General features: G+C 37.8%; 2 protein-coding genes across 2 annotated transcripts; both read left to right on the forward strand.

The window, feature by feature from the left end:
* Positions 1–1980: 1980 nt before the first annotated feature.
* On the forward strand, positions 1981–6394 carry LOC143852558 (putative receptor-like protein kinase At3g47110). Its single transcript, XM_077361988.1, has 2 exons — positions 1981–5173; positions 5719–6394. The coding sequence occupies exons 1-2, from the start codon at positions 2449–2451 to the stop codon at positions 6138–6140; spliced, it is 3147 nt and encodes a 1048-aa protein (XP_077218103.1). The 5' UTR covers positions 1981–2448; the 3' UTR covers positions 6141–6394.
* A 1371-nt stretch (positions 6395–7765) lies between these two features.
* LOC143852559 (uncharacterized) lies at positions 7766–12089 on the forward strand. The gene is made up of 2 exons (XM_077361989.1): positions 7766–10938; positions 11496–12089. The coding sequence occupies exons 1-2, from the start codon at positions 8232–8234 to the stop codon at positions 11915–11917; spliced, it is 3129 nt and encodes a 1042-aa protein (XP_077218104.1). The 5' UTR covers positions 7766–8231; the 3' UTR covers positions 11918–12089.
* Positions 12090–20528: the final 8439 nt, after the last annotated feature.

The following is a 20528-nucleotide window of genomic DNA, read 5'->3' on the forward strand; positions in this document are numbered from 1 at the left end:
TCATTTCACATTTTTTATCTTTTGCAAATTGAACAAGACCTTCTAAAATAACCAAACTATCCTCACTAAGCTCCCCAACTTCATTGCCATAATACAGAAGGATCATGAGCAATTCCTATGGAGATTTTCTCAAAGAATGCTTCATGGGGAGTTCCATATTTTGTTTCACTCTATTAGATTGGATGAGATCAACCATTGTATCATCAAGTATTAGATGAGAGATGAGACGTAGTTACAATATAAGCACTGATTATTGCAGTTTAATCAAAACCCTAATTTCTACGCACTTCTTTTTTCTCTTCTATCAATTGACTGAAAACTTGAAAAATGACCAAAATACCCTCACTCTTGTTTAGAACATAATTAGTTAATTACTGCTCCCATAAGAAGCAACCTCTCATCATCTAGGGGATTGGTAGGCAATTTCTATGGTACTCAATTGATAAATTATATATTGCCTGGAGGGGCTGGTAGAGTACTATAGATATATTTAAAATCAGGCATGACTAACAAGAGATGTTGCTTCTAGAAAGAGATTGTCTGACTAGACAATGACTCATTGTACCAATGACTTGTATTTGCCAATCGGGATTGTTGATCTAATGTGACATCACATGATTTACCCAACCCGATTTTGGCTCGGGTTGGGTTGGCATTTCCTTGGGTTGGGTTGAGTTAGGGTTGGGAAAAGCAAGCTCGATTTAATTTCAGGTCGGGTTAGGATTGAGGCCTTGAGCAACCCGATCTGATCACAACTGCTGCCCTCTAATTTTTTCGTGATTTCTTAGGCTCGTTATTTTCTTTTCTTCTTCTTTTCTTTTTTCTGGTATTTTGTGTTTGGCCCTAGGTTAACCCTAACCCAACCCAATTCAACCTGACTAGATTTATAAAAAAAAGAAGTTGGATGGGCTGGGTAAGGGTTGAGAGATTTAGTTACGGGGGTTAGGTTAGGATTGACCACTCAACCCCAGGCTCGGGTTGGGTCGGATTAGCGTGGAGGGAATGCTATATCAGGTTGGGCCAAGGTTGGCCTCAACACAATCCAACTGGACCCCAGTTGCACCACTAGTGACAAAAGGTCAGACTTGTTATAAGTTATAATTTACAGAGCCAGCCGCCCTTCACGTCGTAGGGTCCATACTCTACAATGACATTTTTTCTTCTGATGCTCGTTCAAAAAGATTTTTTTTTTCGTATTATAGAGTACTAAACAAATAAAATTAGACAAACTGGCATGTTGTAAATTGCCTAAAAATAATGGGGTGTCAATAGTAATTTAAGTCTCTTAAATATTTATTAGTGCTTTTGAATAGGGAGATGATATTTTCACCCCCCTGTAGTACGCATGCGCCCCCTTATAACCTGATTTGCCGTGAACAGTGGGCAACTTGAACGCTTTTTTTTTTGACGTTAATCACGTTAACAGGGTGGCGCATGCCTAGTGCAGGGGGGAGTGAAAATATCATGGCCCTTTGAATAATTCCTAGTCTCATCATTTAAAGAAGCGAGTGGGTATGAGCTGTTCTTTCCTTTTTTTCAAACTTTTTCCCAAGACTTGTTTTCTGCAAGTCTTTTTTCGGTTGGAAATGAAGTCTATGCACCGTGGGGTTCCTTCCCTTTTCAGTTTGGAAATGTCTACTCCTTCCTTATCTCTTTTCGCTTAGGATTCTTCTGGAAAAGTTTGGAAAAGAAAAACTTTTCCCAAAATTAATGTTTTTAAATGTTTGATTACAAATGATAAAAAAGTAACTTTTCCCATAAGAAGAATGCTTGGTACAGATAACTCACTTCTTGGTCTTTGACCCCTTCAATCACTACGAACGCCCCGATCAGTGCAATGGGATGTGTCTATTTATCTATCTCTCGACTCAAAATACTCAAAATAGGCCACGTTTGGATACCCACCAAGATTTATACTTGGATTTCTCACATTTGCAGTTGAGATTTCTCACTTTTTTTTTTCTTGATAAAAATGCCCTCCGAGAGTAGCTCTACTTTGGTCGTTTCTTCTCCATCCCACTCATATATTCTCTATCAACACATTACATTCCAATGCAACTTTTCGATTTTGGGAAAAAGTCTGTAAAAGATTAGTTTACCAAATGCTGTCAAATTCATTTTTTCCGAACATACATACAATGTTTTTAAATTTAATTTGTCAATTTATTGGTGTTAGCATTTACTTCCAAGCTAGAATGGGGGCTGAATCATAAAGTATTTCATTAAAATCTGAGTTGGCATTCATGCTGTATGTATCATAAGATGCCCGTTTCTCTTCTTTTGGTATGGTAGGTTGGTATGGGATGCATGTTGCTTATACTTTTCAATCCCCAACGTGGTATTTCCAACTTCCCTACTTTGTCTTTGCAATCAAGGTTTGATGAGTCCTAGATTTTTCTAGTGCTTAGTTTCATTGACAGCAGTAGTAGTTCTGTTTTTCAAACTTTCATGGAGCTTGTGCTTCCACATATGATGAACATAAAGCTAATTTGGTCGTTTCTTCTCCTTCCCACCCTGTTCTTCTCAATCAATATATTGCAATCTAAATCTTCTTCCTTCAGCACCACCCAATTAGGAAACGAAACAGATCGACTCGCCTTGCTCGCCTTCAAGCAAATGATCACCGATGATCCCCGTGGTTTCTTGAGCTCATGGAACCATTCTGTCCATTTATGCAACTGGAATGGAGTTACTTGCAGTCGTCGCCACCATCAAAGGGTCACTGTCTTGGACCTAAATTCTCAGAGCTTGGTGGGTTCGCTGTCTCCTCATGTGACAAACCTCTCCTTCCTCAGAACTATGAACCTTTCATACAACAATTTCCATGGGGAAATCCCAGTAGAAATTGGTCATTTGTCCAGACTTCGGTATCTCCATCTTTTTGAAAACTCATTTAGTGGGAAAGTTCCTTCTGAATTGAAGCACTGCTCAAATCTCAGATCCATTGATTTGAATACTAATGATCTCTCCGGAATAATTCCCGTCGAGATCGGCTCTTTGACGAAGCTAACTCTACTGCATCTTTACAAGAACAATCTCATAGGAAGCATCCCACCATCACTCGGGAACCTTTCGTCTCTCAAAGTTCTTTCTCTAGAGAGCAATGAATTGGAAGGAAGCATTCCAGATGAACTAGGACAAATTTTAAATCTGGGTTTTCTTCAAATCTCCCAAAATAAACTTTCTGGCACGATTCCACCCCTATTATACAATCTCTCTTCTCTTTATCTGTTTTCTGTGTCAGCCAACCAACTTCATGGAAACCTTCCCCCGAACCTAGGCCTCACTCTTCCTAATGTTAAACTACTTCTTATGGGAAATAACCTATTTACAGGACCCATTCCAATCTCATTGTCTAATGCTTCAGGACTTGAACAAATCTGGTTCACTTATAACGCTTTGAGCGGATCAGTACCCATGAATCTAGGAAGCTTACAGGGCCTTTCTGTATTAGGTCTTGGTAACAATCAGCTCGGAACAGGCGAATCCGATGACTTGAGTTTTATCAGCACTTTGAGGAACTGTAGTGAGCTGAAAACATTGCAACTGCTAGTCAATCGTTTTGGAGGTGTACTTCCAGCATCCTTAGCAAATCTCTCAAAGCAGCTAGATTGGTTAACAGTCGGAGAAAACAGAATATGTGGAACTATTCCTGCAGGGATTGAGAGCCTTGTCAACTTAACCGTTCTGATTATGAATCAAAATTTATTAACAGGTACTATTCCTATTGGTATTGGGAAGCTTCAGAAACTGAATTATCTAGACTTGTCGGAAAACAAATTATCAGGGGAAATTCCATGGTCAATCGGAAACATCACCATGCAATTTAATAAGCTCTTTTTAGAAGGGAATGAGCTATCGGGAAGAATACCATGGAGTCTTGGGAATTGTCAGAAATTGGTGCTTTTGAGCCTCAGTCGAAATAATCTTAATGGTACAATTCCGAAACAAGTTATAGGTCTTTCCTCATTGATTTATCTCGTTGTTTTTCAGAATTCAATGACTGGATCCTTACCATTGGAAGTGGGTAACTTGAAGAATCTTCAGGTACTTTCTGTTCCGGGGAACAAATTATCAGGTGAAATTCCCGACACACTAGGCGATTGCCAAAGCTTAGAATACCTTTACATGGGAAACAACTTCTTCAATGGACCAATTCCTTCGTCTTTGAGTAATTTAAAAGGTATCCGAGACCTGGATCTTTCATGCAATAATTTGTCAGGGCAAATTCCAAAAATCCTAGATACGAATAGAGTTCTTGAGAATCTAAATCTATCTTTCAATAGTTTGGAGGGTGAAGTACCACAACAGGGGGCCTTTGGAAATGCGAGTACAATATCAATCCAAGGAAACAAAATGCTCTGTGGAGGGATAAAAAACCTGAAGTTGCCCCACTGCCCCACAACAACCTCTAAGATAAAGGGAAGGTTTGGTGCATACAAAGTAATAATCTTAATCCCAAGTTTGGTTCTGTTTTTGCTGCTGCTGTTGTGTTTCTTGGCCATTCTTCACAGGACCCGGAAGTCGAGACATGGTTCTTTTTCTGCAATATCCTCACTAGAGGGTTATTTGAAGGTTTCTTACAAGGAGCTCCTTAAAGCGACTGATGGTTTCTCTTTGGACAATTTGATTGGTGCAGGGAGTTATGGCTCTGTCTATAAAGGAATTTTGGACTGCTATCAAACAATTGTTGCAGTGAAGGTACTCAACCTTGAACAACATGGAGCTCGTAGGAGTTTCAATGCCGAATGTGAAGCTTTGAGAAACATCCGGCATAGGAATCTTGTGAAAATTTTAACATGTTGCTCGAGTGTGGACTATAGTGGTAATGATTTCAAAGCTATAGTCTTTGAGTACATGCCTAATGGAAGTCTGGAGAAATGGTTGCATCCAAAAGAAGATGGGCAACATAATTTGAGGAATTTAAAGTTCATTCAAAGACTAGAAATAGCCATTGATGTGGCTTCAGCATTGGAATATCTTCATCACCATTGTGGAACACCGATTGTTCATGGTGATCTAAAGCCAAGCAATGTTCTTCTTGGTCATGATATGGTTGCTCATGTGGGTGATTTTGGATCATCGAGGTTTCTTTCAGAAATCACCAATAATTTATCTCAAAGTCAAACTAGCTCGATTGGGTTGAAGGGATCTATTGGCTATATTGCTCCAGGTAATAACTTCACTAATGTTCTTTATTCATTAAATTTTTAGATTTGTAATGGCTTTAAATGACTCAATGACCATGGTGAAGCTTAAATATGCTCAGTTTCTATCAGAACTATCAGAAAACCATTACAATTCAAGTGAGAGATATTATCAAGATTAAAGGTAATGTTACGACTAAATATGTTTTATGTTTCCTTTTCTATCACTTCTATTAAATTGTATTTAAACATCGTGCAACCTCGGCCATCTATTCATTGATCGGCTATCTATATTTCATTTTTCTTTCATCAAGCTCTACTTCTCTTCATCCCATAGTTTATGTTTTCTTTAGTCCTTACCTATTTCTCTCAATGCTTTTCAAAGATTGCACTAATTCTTCTGTACTTCAATGGTTACTAAATTTGAAGAAACAGCCCAACTTTCCCTTGCTGTTTCACTGAAACTTTTCACCTCCATTTTGTATCAAAAATCAAATCCTCAACTTTATCTTTGTTTGTAATGATCAATTGAACTCTATCATTGTAACATTATGGTATGTGTGTATCGCAGAATACGGAACAGGTGGCCCAGCAACTTCAATAGGAGACGTTTATAGTTACGGAATCATTTTATTGGAGATGTTCACCGGGAAAGGACCTACTGATGAGATGTTTAAGGATGGTCTAGATCTTCATAAATTCACTATGATGTCTTTGCCCGAACGAGTGATGAAGATTGTGGACCCAGTATTACTTGTGAAAGATGAAGACAACCAAGCAACAGAAAACATCAAGAATGATTTCAACAAGAGGCGTAGAATGCAGGAAGGCCTGGTGTCAGTACTTAAAATTGGAGTTATGTGTTCTATAGAATCGCCAAGAGAAAGAATGGAGATGGCTGATGTTGTAAAAGAAATAAAAGTAATGAGGGAGATATTTCTGGGTGATGGGATTCATGGAGACGGACGGCATAACTCCCAACTGTTAGCCTGAGGTGCATCTTGCCCAAGTTCTTCGGTATTACTATTATTTACTCGTGGCAAGGAAAATGATGGAATTCTCTTGGTTGGGGACTTCTCATTGGAGTATGTTTGCTAGTTGTGATGTTTAGTTCCTTACAAGGTTTGTAATTGCATCATGTGAAATGTAGATATATGTATATGTATTTGTACATTTACATCGAGAAATTATAGGGTGCCCGACCGTCAAGTCCCTTGTGTGCAGTGCCGCCCTTGATATTTGATCCAGCGGCAGCCAACTTTTTAAGAGGCTGTTGTTGGATCAAATATCAAGGGCGGTACTTCTGACGTACCGTCCACAAGGGACTTGACCGTCAGGCACCATATAAAAACTCTATTTATTTCTAAATCTATCTATCTGTCTATCAATCTATAATCTATCTATCTATTTATAATATACACTGAGCATGTTTTTTTCCGTTGTAATTCGTCTTTTTTCAAAGAATAGTTTTTCTTGGAAAAAGTTTTGACCACTAAACTGAGTTTGCCGCTAACAAAATTAGATTTCAACTTTGGTTCGCCTACAAAATCGTCCCTTTTCAATATGGGTTTTCCCTAACATTGACTTTTCCATAATTTAGGAAACTAAATCTGATTTTCATCAATCAATTAGGGGACGTTTGGATACGCAGATTTTAGAATCCAGGTTTAGGCTGGAAACAGTGCAAAAGAGGGTTCATGATCACGCTGATGCAGATAACTAGTAGCCTGTAAGATCAACACCCATTTTAAAGAATTCTAGCCATAAGAGGGTCCACTCCTTATGTTCAGTATGTTTGGTCTGTCCTACCAAGACATCGTTTCACATTATGGGTCCATTCCACACCCCTCATAAATAGTTGGCAGGATAAGAGATTACGGGTGTAAAAATTTCAACCTGTTGGGTTTTGCTAGGGTCCATCGCAGAAGGCATTTCACAGATGGAAGTTGCATGTGAGAACAGCCACCTCAGATGATTTAAATGAATAAGACAAAGTGAGCATGTGTGGCTGCTCTCACATGCAACAGCCCAGCCACGAAATGCAATGGTCCCTAGATGGGTATCCTAATGGGGCAGTTAGTAAATTAATATCCAAAACAATGTTTTTAGTTTTGCTTTGCAATTTATTGGTGTTAGCAGTAAATCATTAAAACCTGATATGACATTTTTGCTGTTTGAATCAAAATATGTGATTTCTTATCCTTTCCTACAGTTGCTAGTTGAGTATCTCAATATCTAGCATTAGTTGTTGAGTATCTTAATACCTAGTGTACTTGTTCCCTGGAAAGCAGGGAAATAAAACCTGATATGACATTTTTGCTGTTTGAATCAAAATGTGTGATTTCTTATCCTTTCCTATAGTTGGTAGTTGAGTATCTCAATATCTAGCGTTAGTAGTTGAGTATCTTAATACCTAGTGTACTTGTTCCTTGGAAAGCAGGGAAATAAAACCTGATATGACATTTTTGTTGTTTGAATCAAAATATGTGAATTTCTTATCCTTTCCTACAGGTGATAGTTTAGTATCTCAATATCTAGCATTAGTAGTTGAGTATCTTAATACCTAGTGTACTTGTTCCCTGGAAAGCAAATCCCTGGAAAACAGTCTCTTTTTTCCTTGACAAGACAGAATTCTAGTATTCACTTGCTTTCCAGGGAAAATACAATTACACATGTGGAATTTCTGCAATAAGTCAAAAAATGACATGGAAAAGCCCATTTTCCCCACTTTTAGGAATTTCATTTCCGACCAAAAATACACGGATTTCGTTTCCCTGGAAAACTAGTGCAAAAAGAAGAGCAAGCAGTTTCTCTGGGAACCTTTTCCTGAGCAAGTGAACAGTCCAGAGAAACCTTTTCCTGCACAGATTCCCTGGATTTCTTTTCCTAATGCCACGTCAGATTCCCGGGAAACATTTTCTTTTCCTTTCCCGGAAAACAAGTGAATAGAAAGTGATATTTCCACAATCCCTGCCTATGTAAGCAAGGTTGCGAGAGTCCGAGAATTTTCTACTTCTTAATTTCATCGACAACAGTAGTACGTAGTTCTGCTTTTCAAAGGTTCATGGAATTGAGCTTCCACATATGATGAACTTAAAGCTACTCTGGTCATTTCTTCTCATTCCCTCCATTATCTTCTTCATCAACATATTACAATCTCAATCATCTTCCATCTCCACCCCCCAATCAGGAAATGAAACCGATAGACTCGCCTTGCTCGCCTTCAAGCAGACCATCACCGATGATCCCCACGGTTTCTTGAGCTCATGGAACGATTCTCTCCATTTCTGCAACTGGAATGGAGTTACTTGCAGCCGTCGCCACCATCAAAGGGTCACAGTCTTGGACCTAAATTCCCAGAGCTTGGTGGGTTCCTTGTCTCCTCACCTGACAAACCTCACCTTCCTCAGATTTATGAACTTTACAAACAACAACTTCCATGGGGAAATCCCTGTAGAAATTGGTCATTTGTCCAGACTTCGGCGGATCAATCTTTCTGAAAACTCGTTTAGTGGGAAAATTCCTTCCGAATTTAACCGCTGCTCAAATCTCAGAACCATTGATTTGAATACTAATGAGCTCTCCGGAAGAATTCCCATCGAGCTCGGCTCTTTGTTTAAGCTAGCTTTACTGCATCTTTACAAGAACAATCTCACAGGAAACATCCCACCATCACTCGGGAACCTTTCGTCTCTTGAAGTTCTTTCTCTGGCGAGCAATGAATTGGAAGGAAGCATTCCAGCTGAACTAGGCCGAATTTCAAATCTGGGTTTTCTTCAAATCTCCTTAAATAAACTTTCTGGCACGATTCCCACCCCAATATACAATCTCTCTTCTCTTTATCTGTTTTCTGTGACAGCCAACCAACTTCATGGAAGCCTTCCCCCGAACCTGGGCCTTACTCTTCCCAACATTCGACTACTTCTTATGGGAAATAACCTATTTACAGGACCCATTCCAATCTCATTATCCAATGCTTCAGGACTTGAACAAATCTTGTTCCCCTATAACGCTTTAAGCGGACCAGTACCCATGAATCTAGGAAGCTTAAAGAGTCTTTCTATGCTAATTATCGGTGCTAATCAGCTCGGAACAGGCAAATCCGATGACTTGAGCTTCATTAGCACCTTGAGCAACTGCAGTGAACTCCAGTCGTTTTCTCTGCAACTCAATCGTTTTGGAGGCATACTTCCAGCATCCATAGCGAATCTCTCAGACCAACTACATTTGTTAATTGTAGGAGAAAACAGAATATCTGGAATCATTCCTGCAGGGATTGAGAACCTTGTCAACTTAACCCTTCTGAGTATGAATCAAAATTTATTAACAGGTACTATTCCTGTTGGTATTGGGAAGCTTCAGAAGCTGAATTTTCTTGATCTGTCAGAAAACAAATTATCAGGAGAAATTCCATGGTCAATCGGAAACATCACCATGCAATTTAATAACCTCTATTTACAAGGGAATGAGCTATCCGGAGGCATACCATGGAGTCTTGGAAATTGCCTGAAATTGGTTCTTTTGAACCTCAGTCGAAATAATCTTAACGGTATAATTCCTAAACAAGTTATGGGTCTTTCCTCCCTATCAATTGTACTTGACATTTCTCAGAATTCATTGACCGGATCCTTACCGTTGGAAGTGGGTAACTTGAAGAATCTTCAGCAACTTTATGTTTCGGGGAACAAATTATCAGGTGAAATTCCCCACACACTAGGTGATTGCCAAAGCTTAGAATACCTTCACATGAAAAACAACTTCTTCAATGGAACAATTCCTTCATCTTTGAGTAATTTAAAAGGTATTCGAGACCTAGATCTTTCATGCAATAATTTGTCAGGGCAAATTCCAAAAATCCTAGATACGAATAGAGTTCTTGAGAATCTAAATCTATCTTTCAATAGTTTGGAGGGTGAAGTACCACAACAGGGGGCCTTTGGAAATGCGAGTACAATATCAATCCAAGGAAACAAAATGCTATGTGGAGGGATAAAAAACCTGAAGTTGCCCCACTGCCCCACAACAGCCTCTAAGATACAGGGAAGGTTTGGTGCATACAAAGTGATGATCTTAATCCCAAGTTTGGTTCTGTTTTTTCTGCTGCTGTTGTGTTTCTTGGCCATTCTTTACAGGACCTGGAAGTCGAGGCATGGTTCTTTTCCTGCAATATCCTCACTAGAGGGGTATTTGAAGGTTTCTTACAAGGATCTCCTTAAAGCGACTGATGGTTTCTCTTTGGACAATTTGATTGGTGCAGGGAGTTATGGCTCTGTCTATAAAGGAATTTTGGACTGCTATCAAACAATTGTTGCAGTGAAGGTACTCAACCTTGAACAACATGGAGCTCATAGGAGTTTCCTTGCCGAATGTGAAGCTTTGAGAAACATCCGGCATAGGAATCTTGTGAAAATTTTAACATGTTGCTCGAGTGTGGATTATAGTGGTAATGATTTCAAAGCTATAGTCTTTGAGTACATGCCTAATGGAAGTCTGGAGAAATGGTTGCATCCAGAAGTAGATGGGCAACATAATTTGAGGAATTTAAAGTTCATTCAAAGACTAGAAATAGCCATTGATGTGGCTTCAGCATTGGAATATCTTCATCACCATTGTGGAACACCGATTGTTCATGGTGATCTAAAGCCAAGCAATGTTCTTCTTGGTCATGATATGGTTGCTCATGTGGGTGATTTTGGATCATCGAGGTTTCTTTCAGAAATCACCAATAATTTATCTCAAAGTCGAACTAGCTCGATTGGGTTGAAGGGATCTATTGGCTATATTGCTCCAGGTAATAACTTCACTAATGTTCTTTATTCATTAAATTTTTAGATTTCATGTTTAGATTTGTAATGGCTTTAAATGACTCAATGACCATGGTGAAGCTTAAATATGCTCAGTTTCTATGAGAACTATCAGAAAAGCATTACAAGTCAAGTGAGAGGTATTATCAAGATTAAAGGTGATGCTTCAACTAAATATGTTTTATGTTTCCTTTTCTATCACTTCTATGAAATTGTATATAAAATCTTGGGACCTCGGCCATCTATTCATTGATCGGCTATCTATATTACACTTTTCTTTCATCAAGCTCTACTTCTCCTCATCCCATAGTTAATGTTTTCTTTAGTCCTTACCTATTTCTCTCAATGCTTTTCAAAGATTACAAAAATTCTTCTGTACTTCAATGGTTACTAAATTTGAAGAAACAGCCCAACGTTCCCTTGCTGTTTCATTGAAACTTTTCACCTCCATTTTATATCAACAATCAAATCTTCAACTTTATCTTTGTTTGTAATGATTTATTGAACTTTATCATCATAACATTATGGTATGTGTGTATTGCAGAATACGGAACAGGTGGCCAGGCAACTTCAATAGGAGACGTTTATAGTTACGGAATCATTTTATTGGAGACGTTCACCGGGAAAGGACCTACTGATGACATGTTTAAGGATGGTCTAGATCTTCATAAATTCACTATGATGTCTTTGCCCGAACGAGTGATGGAGATTGTGGACCCAGTATTACTTGTGAAAGATGAAGACAACCAAGCAACAGAAAACATCAAGAATGATTTCAACAAGAGGCGTAGAATGCAGGAAGGCCTGGTGTCAGTACTTAAAATTGGAGTTATGTGTTCTATAGAATCGCCAAGAGAAAGAATGGAGATGGCTGATGTTGTAAAAGAAATAAAAGTAATGAGGGAGATATTTCTGGGTGATGGGATTCATGGAGACGGACGGCATAACTCCCAACTGTTAGCCTGAGGTGCATCTTGCCCAAGTTCTTCGGTATTACTATTAGTTACTCGTGGCAAGGAAAATGACGGAATTCTCTTGGTTGGGGACTTCTCATTGGAGTATGTTTGCTAGTTGTGATGTTTAGTTCCTTACAAGGTTTGTAATTGCATCATGTGATATGTAGAAATATGTATATGTATTTGTACATTTACATCGAGAAATTATAGGGTGCCCGACTGTCAAGTCCCTTGTGTGCAGTGCCGCCCTTGATATTTGATCCAGCGGCAGCCAACTTTTTAAGAGGCTGTTGTTGGATCAAATATCAAGGGCGGTACTTTTGACGTACCGTCCACAAGGGACTTGAATGTCAGGCACCATATAAAAACTCTATTTATTTCTAAATCTATCTATCTGTCTATCAATCTATAATCTATCTATCTATTTATAATATACACTGAGCATGTTTTTTTCCGTTGTAATTTGTCTTTTTTCAAAGAATAGTTTTTCTTGGAAAAAGTTTTGCCCCACTAAACTGAGTTTGCCGCTAACAAAATTAGATTTCAACTTTGGTTCGCCTACAAAATCGTCCCTTTTCAATATGGGTTTTCCCTAACATTGACTTTTTCATAACTAATTTGGATCTTTTTAGGAAACTAAATCTGATTTTCATCAATCAATTAGGGGACGTTTGGATACGCAGATTTTAGAATCCAGGTTTAGGCTGGAAACAGTGCAAAAGAGGGTTCATGATCACGCTGATGCAGATAACTAGTAGCCTGTAAGATCAACACCCATTTTAAAGAATTCTAGCCATAAGAGGGTCCACTCCTTATGTTCAGTATGTTTGGTCTGTCCTACCAAGACATCGTTTCACATTATGGGTCCATTCCACACCCCTCATAAATAGTTGGCAGGATAAGAGATTACGGGTGTAAAAATTTCAACCTGTTGGGTTTTGCTAGGGTCCATCGCAGAAGGCATTTCACAGATGGGAAGTTGCATGTGAGAACAGCCACCTCAGATGAATTAAATGAATAAGACAAAGTGAGCATGTGTGGCTGCTCTCACATGCAACAGCCCAGCCACGAAATGCAATGGTCCCTAGATGGGTATCCTAATGGGGCAGTTAGTAAATTAATATTCAATTAAACTATAAATTTTCCTTTTAAGACAGTTGGCAGATGGGTATCATAATATATGTAATTTTGCATATGTAGATGAAGCCAACCCCCAACTGATATTTCCACTGTCCCTTCGTTCTTGTATAGAACATGATGTTGAAATCTATCAAAATCTCTAACAAGAGCTTTGTCCCTTAACATTTACGAGCCATTGTAATGGTCGTGTATGTCGATGTGATGATCAAAGCTTCCCATCGTAATGTGACCGTTAGATTCTTTCACTTGTATGGTCCCACGTTGAACAGACAGTTCTCTCAAGAAATTCTCATAGTTCTAAAACTTGGCGAGTCACCTACGAATTCATCTGAATCAACTTGACTCGGTAAGATTTTTAGTGGATCGTAGAATTAGGTGATGGGGAATGTTCTAGTATAGATATGATAGGATTAAAACTTGTCTGAACTCAAAACACAGCTGAGTTGACTCCATCCTTATGTTCTTCTACTTGCATGTTTTCAGGTCGAATCCATTGGATCAAATTGGGTTTTCATCGCCATTCCTAATGGAAATTCCCACACTTCTAAAACTCTGCTAATTAATGTTTGTAAATTCAACTGAGTCAACTCAACTCGGTTTTCTTGAATTAGTCAATGGGTAATTTCTAATGGAATTAGTTGCAAATATATAGAACTTAGTCATTTCAATAGAAAGTCATAGCTAAGAGAGAAGAGTTTCTACACACTAGTGTACGTAAGTTATAGCCAAACCTAGAGCAACGGAAACTCCCTGGAAATTGAGCTTCCTCAACATATGAAGAACCAAAAGCTCCTTTGTTCTTATGCTCTCCTTCCCACCCTTAAATGAATAAGACAAAGTGAGCATGTGTGGCTGCTCTCACATGCAACAGCCCAGCCACGAAATATGCCTTCTGCAATGGTCCCTAGATGGGTATCCTAATGGGGCAGTTGGTAAATTTATATTCAATTAAACTATAAATTTTCCTTTTAAGACAGTTGGTAGATAGACCTGGCAAACGGGTAACCTGCGCGGGTACAGGTACAACCCGTGCGGGTGCGGGGATACCCGCGGGTAACCCGGGAAATTTAAAGAAGAAATTATATATATATATATATATATATATATATATATATATATATAGCAGAAGAGAAATTAGAGAATATTTTGAATTTTTCCAAAAAGCTATGAGATTTACACGTCCATGTTTGATTTCTTTACCATATGGCCCTTCAATATTATACTTCATCTAATCTATATATCTCTACAGTCAAGGGTAAAATGGTCTATTCCTGAATTGGTTTCACCTACTAAAGATATTTATCTTCTCCTTTTTCCCGCCTACTACAGATATACAGAAAAGGAAATATAATTTTAAATTTATCCCTCTTTAGATTTGACGGTAATTTCCAGAACGGGCAAAACCGTTCTTGATTCTAAATGACGGTAATATCCCTCATTTAGAATTTGAGGCACCTTTTATGAATTTTATATTACAAAGAATATCTTGATTCTGGGCCAAGACATGATTCGATTTTTTGTGGAGAATGAATTAGCCACCTCTCATGGCTGCCGTTAATCTAAAAAAAAATTAATATCATTGGATTTTTTCTTTCGGAAGTGATATCTACATTCCTGTTTTCATAATGACATCCCCAACTTTTTAATACTTATAAATTTAATATGCTGATGAAGAAAGAAAAGTATTAAAGAAGAAAAGGAAATTAGTTTCTTCAATTAGGCCAGATTGCAAGAATTTTCAGGGAAAGTTTGGGAAGGAAAATTTTTCTAAATTTTCTTACCTTTTTCACACAAAAAAATAGATGACTTGAAGCCACCCTATTCAATTTTTTACTTACGGACCTTCAATTTATGATTTTTCCCATTATATCATTTCCCATTAAACTGTAGAAAGATTTTTTTCCCCAAGGCCCTGTTTTGATTTCCAGAAAAACTTTTCTGATGGAATATTTTTTTCTATGGAAAATTTTCCCTTAAAGAAAATAATATGATTATGGTTAGGTTAGGGAATGTCATCATCAATTGAAGGTCCCTATAAATAAATATCGAACAAGGTTGGTTCAAGTTCTTTTTTTTTCATGGGTAAAGTAGGCAATTTTTTAACAAATTTATTTTCTTTCCAAACTTTTCCAAAAGATTCCAGCAATCCAAACAGGGCATAAGAAAAATTTTCTTTCATTACAAATTTTTTCTTGCAATCCAAGGACGACCCTAGGGAAATGTCAAATGTGTGTTAAAATATAAAAAACCAGCTTATGAGAAATATGAAAAGGTTTTCTGAAGCAAAGTAAAAAAAGTTATTACAAGGCCCAAATTCCTTCCTGAAACCAATTAAAAAAGAAAAGACAATATGAGTCTTTGCAATTATTAAAATATGGTAATGCGAATATCAATACCTAGGTTTATAGTCTTACAAAATTGTTTTGAAAACTGCTGCAATTGGCCTTCATCACCAAAGAATTCAAAACAAAAGTTTTATAGATTACATGTTGCACTTATGGATTCTTCACGTGCTTAGCAATTTCTGTGAATGCCTTAAAAAATGCAGGTATCGATTCAAAAAAAAAAGTTCCATTGAACCCTGAAATCAAGGGAATAGAGCATCTGACTTCTTTACTCCCAATCTGATTTCGCAGCAAAAACACTTAGGGGCCGTTTGGATATGCGGATTTTAGAAACCGGGATTTTTTCAAAATTGTAGCTAAGAGACAAGAGAAGAAGCGGACCGGCCGTCTTTTTTTGACTCATTTTTTACCTCTCGCCCTTCTTTCCGTCAGCAAGAGAGTTGCAGATTCTCTCATATTTCCAGGTTTTAGAAACCCCACAAATTTAATGATTTATCTTCTTTACCAACTTTTCTATTCTCTTTTAAGGTCCAATTTTGACAGTGTGGTTTCTTTGTTAATAGCCGAGCATGCAAATCTGATAGGGCTTATCATTAGTTTACCAAATAAAAAAAATCATAAATTGAAATATGCAATGATGTTTCATTGATTCTTTTAATTAATCATTAATTTTTTTTTCCACCCCGTGGGGTACTTTACTAATATATATATATATATATATAAGGAAAAGGATTGTGAGCTTGAAGCTCATATAGCTTATATGAGCTTGAGGGCCCAAACACATGGGTCCCACATTTTTTGTGGTGATCCAAACCATTCATTTGCAAGGCCCCATCATAGATAGACTGTGTACCAAAAATCAGCTCCATTGGATCATCCTAACCCCTCCAAAAGCGGAGGGCAAAAATGGGCAGATTTGTGGCAAACGGTGTCTGTCCATTTTGCCCTCTACTTTTGGATGGGTTAGGAGGATCCTATGGAGCTGATTTTTTGTACACACCCTATTTTTGTAAGGGCCTTTCAAATGAATGCTTTGGATCATCCTAACAATGTGGGCCTACATGTGTTTGGGCCCTCAAGCTCATATAAGCTATATGAGCTTCAAGCTCATATCCCCACATTGTTTGGGTGATGCAAGCCATTCATTTGATGGGCCCTCATATAGATAGGGTGTGCCCAAAAATTCAGCTCTATAGGATCATCCCAACCCTACGATTTGTGGAGGCAAAAATGGACGCGTAAAAACCTTCACAAATCTGTCCATTTTTTTCTACACAGTTTGAAGGATGGGGATGATCCTATGGAGCTGATTTTTTAGGCACACCCTATCAATGTGAGGGTCTATCAAATGAATGGTTTGGATCATCCAAACAATGTGGGCCCACTGTATTTTAAGCCGTTGGTGTAGCTAAGTTAGCTACACGTATGTGTAGCTTCACTTAACTCTCTCTCTCTCTCTCTCTCTCTCTCTCTCTATATATATATATATATATATATATATATATATATATATATATATATATATATATATATATATATATATGATGAATGGGTGTATGAACACATAAAGGTTGTACGATGGATGTACAAGCCTTAATATTTAATCCAAGAGCAGCTTCTTAACAAGTCACCTGATGTTGGATCAAATATCAAGGATGGGATGATGAGTACATGTTTATACGGCCATTTATTATACAATTTTTCATTTACTTTAACAAGTGTTTGTTTTGGTACAACCAAAGATACCAGTCACATAGTCTGATTGCTTTGACTTGTTTTGTTGGCCCACCCATAGTCTATTTTTTATTGTTTAGTGTTTAGGCCTTAGAATAAAAAGTTGAAAACCAAATGGCGGGTAACCCGTGGGCACTAACGCCCGACCCAGACCCACCCTTGGGTCACGGGTACGGGTATTTTTTTTCACAGGTAATGAAATTGGTACCCTTACCCCTAGGGCCGGGTGTACCCGCGGGTACGGTCCCATTTTGCCAAGTCTATTGGTAGATGGGTATCATAATATCTGTAATTATGCATATGTAGATGAAGCCAACCATAATAAATGTACAACCCCAACTCCCAACCGATATTTCCACTGTCCCTTCGTTCTCGTATAGAGCATGATGTTGAAATCTATCAAAATGTTGAAATCTATCAAAATCTCTAACAAGAGCTTTGTCCCTTAACATTTACGAGCCATTGTAATGGTCGTGTATGTCGATGTGATGATCAAAGCTTCCCATCGTAATGTGACCGTTAGATTCTTTCACTTGTATGGTTCCACGTTGAACAGACAATTCTTGTCCATTGGATCCAAAGGGGGTTTCTTTGCAATTCTCTCAAGAAATTCTCATAGTTCTAAAACTTGGCGAGTCACCTACGAATTCATCTGAATCAACTTGACTAGGTAAGATTTTTAGTGGATCGTAGAATTAGGTGATGGGGAATGTTCTAGTATAGATATGATAGGATTAAAACTTGTCTGAACTCAAAACACAGCTGAGTTGACTCCATCCTTATGTTCTTCTACTTGCATGTTTTCATGTCGAATCCATTGGATCAAATTGGGCTTTCATCGCCATTCCTAATGGAAATTCCCACACTTCTAAAACTCTACTAATTAATGGTTTGTAAATTCAACCGAGTCAACTCAACTCGGTTTTCTTGAATTAGTCAATGGGTAATTTCTAATGGAATTAGTTGCAAATATATAGAACTTAGTCATTTCAATAGAAAGTTGACTCAGTTGCAAATATGTAGAACTTAGTTGCAATAGAACTAAATTTCTCAATAGGACTAAATTTCTCAATAGTATAGAACTTAGTCATTTCAATAGAAAGTTATAGCTAAGAAAAAAGAGTTTCTACATTGTTGGATATTTTAATTATATAAAGCCTTAAAAGCCTTTTAACTTTTGAATCAAATTTCAACGTATAAAATGGTTTTACCTTTTTATTCATTTTGGAATACGTTTCTTCATTTCATTACTTTTGTAACATTTTGAATTCAAACCATTTAATGATTTTTTATTCCTTGCTTCATTCTTTATACGTTTTCACTTTGATTATTTTATTAATGGGAAGAGACGTTGGGGAATGGGGATATATACACCTCTATAGTGTATACAAGGACTATCCTCTTCCTCTTGTTGGAACAACTCTCACGAAAAAGTCTCTTCTATTCCTACTGTTTACTCTTTCAAAATTGTTTTGCTACATGTTTCAAGCTTTTTAAGCTTTGGAATTTTTTGGTTTATTTGGGCAAATTGTTCGGCATAAACCTTGTTCGCTAGGTCCGAGCCGGTGCGTGCACACCGTCAACGACAAAGAAAGTGGTGTTGTATCCTGGAGATAGGTCGCAAGAGAACCCGATTGCATACCAAGTGTGGTGGGGGTGATAATCTATCTTAAGGGTAGCGTTATTCCGTAACGTGCCTCTACCACTAAATTCTTCTCAATTTCTCACATATATGCTTTGATCTTTGGTTACGGATTTGCGGTTTACATTCGGGATCATCAAAGGTAACCCTTTCCTTATTTCATTTCAATTAAATATATCACTAGTTTTGTTGAACTATTCTATTTGACCCCAAGATTATTTCCAAAAATCTTAAGATAAATTATTGGATTAGTTCAACATGGCTGGTGAAGATTACACTCATCCAGAGAAGTTTGACGGATTGAACTTCAAGCGTTGGCAACAACGCTTATTCTTTGGGCTTTCAACTCTTAAAATTGCCTATGTCTTGACCACACCCAAGCCTAGTCCCGAAGAGCATGAGCCCGCTCAATCCGAGGTTACTCAAAAATGGGAAAATGATAACTTTTTTGTGTCGTGGTTATATACTTAGTGCCATGACGAATTCCTTGTATGACGTGTATTGTGGAATGAAGACCGCCAAAGAAATGTGGGAAGCTTTAGATAAAAAGTATAAGACCGAGGATGCTAGAGTGAAAAAATATGTAGTTGGAAACTATCTTAGATTTGAGATGGTAGATGAAAAACCCGTCTTAGGACAAGTTCATGAATTCCAACTCCTATTGAATGAGATCTTAGCGGAAGGAATCAAAATGAATGACTGTTTCCATTCGGCTGCCATTATTGATAAACTTCCACCTTCATGGAACGAATTCGAAAAAAGTCTTAAACATAGAAAAGAGGAATTATCTTTAGAAGATCTCCTAGTAACACTCCGAATAGAAGAAGAACATAGGAATCGTGATCAAAATGACAAAGAATCGGAACTCCTTTCTAAGGCCAATCTTGTTGAGACTAGTGAGAAGAAAACAAATAAAAACTATGGGTCTCATCAAAACAAGAAGAAGATGGAGAACCAAAACCACTTCAAAAGTAACAAAAAGATAGACAAAAATAAGAAGAAAGAGGGTTGTTTCAATTGCGGAAAACTTGGACACTATGCTAGACAATGTCGACATAGAAAGGGGAAAGACACTTCCCAAAATGTCGGAAACTCTCAAGCGAAACCCGCTCCCCAAGCCAATATGGTGGAATTCAGAACTGTTATTCACGGAACCGAAGTGAAGAAGCTTATAACCATAGACTCTGAAGTGAACATGGTGTTCAATGTGAGTGATTGGTGGGTAGACACTGGAGCCACTATACATGTCTGTTGTGACAGAAGTGCGTTCGTCACCTATCATCAAGTGGATGAAAGCGAAATGCTTTTCATGGGTAACTCCTCAATGGCTAAGGTCATGGGGAAAGGGAAGGTTGATCTCAAACTCACTTCCGGCAAGGTTCTCACACCGCACCAAGTTCTCTATATTCCAGAAGCCAGGAAGAACTTAATTTCTGGCTACTTGTTGAACAAGCACAGTTACAAGCTCGTCTTCGAATCTGATAAGTTTATTCTCACCAAGGGTGAGATGTTTGTGGGAAAGGGTTATGCTTGTGGAGGTTTATTCAAGCTCAATGTATCCACGAATGAAATCAATAAATTTCTGATTTTTCTGCTTATATTATTGAATCGTATGATATGTAGCATGGTAGATTAGGACATGTAAATTCACAATCTATAAAAAGAATGGTGAACTTAAGTATGATTCCAAATGTTTCTATTGAACAAAAACCAAAGTGTCAAATATGTGTTCAATCAAAATTTAGCAAAAAACTATTTAA

This window comes from Tasmannia lanceolata, unplaced genomic scaffold (assembly GCF_043159265.1).
Source record: "Tasmannia lanceolata isolate RefF3 unplaced genomic scaffold, GAP_Taslan_0.1 ptg000019l, whole genome shotgun sequence".
Lineage (NCBI taxonomy): Eukaryota > Viridiplantae > Streptophyta > Magnoliopsida > Canellales > Winteraceae > Tasmannia > Tasmannia lanceolata.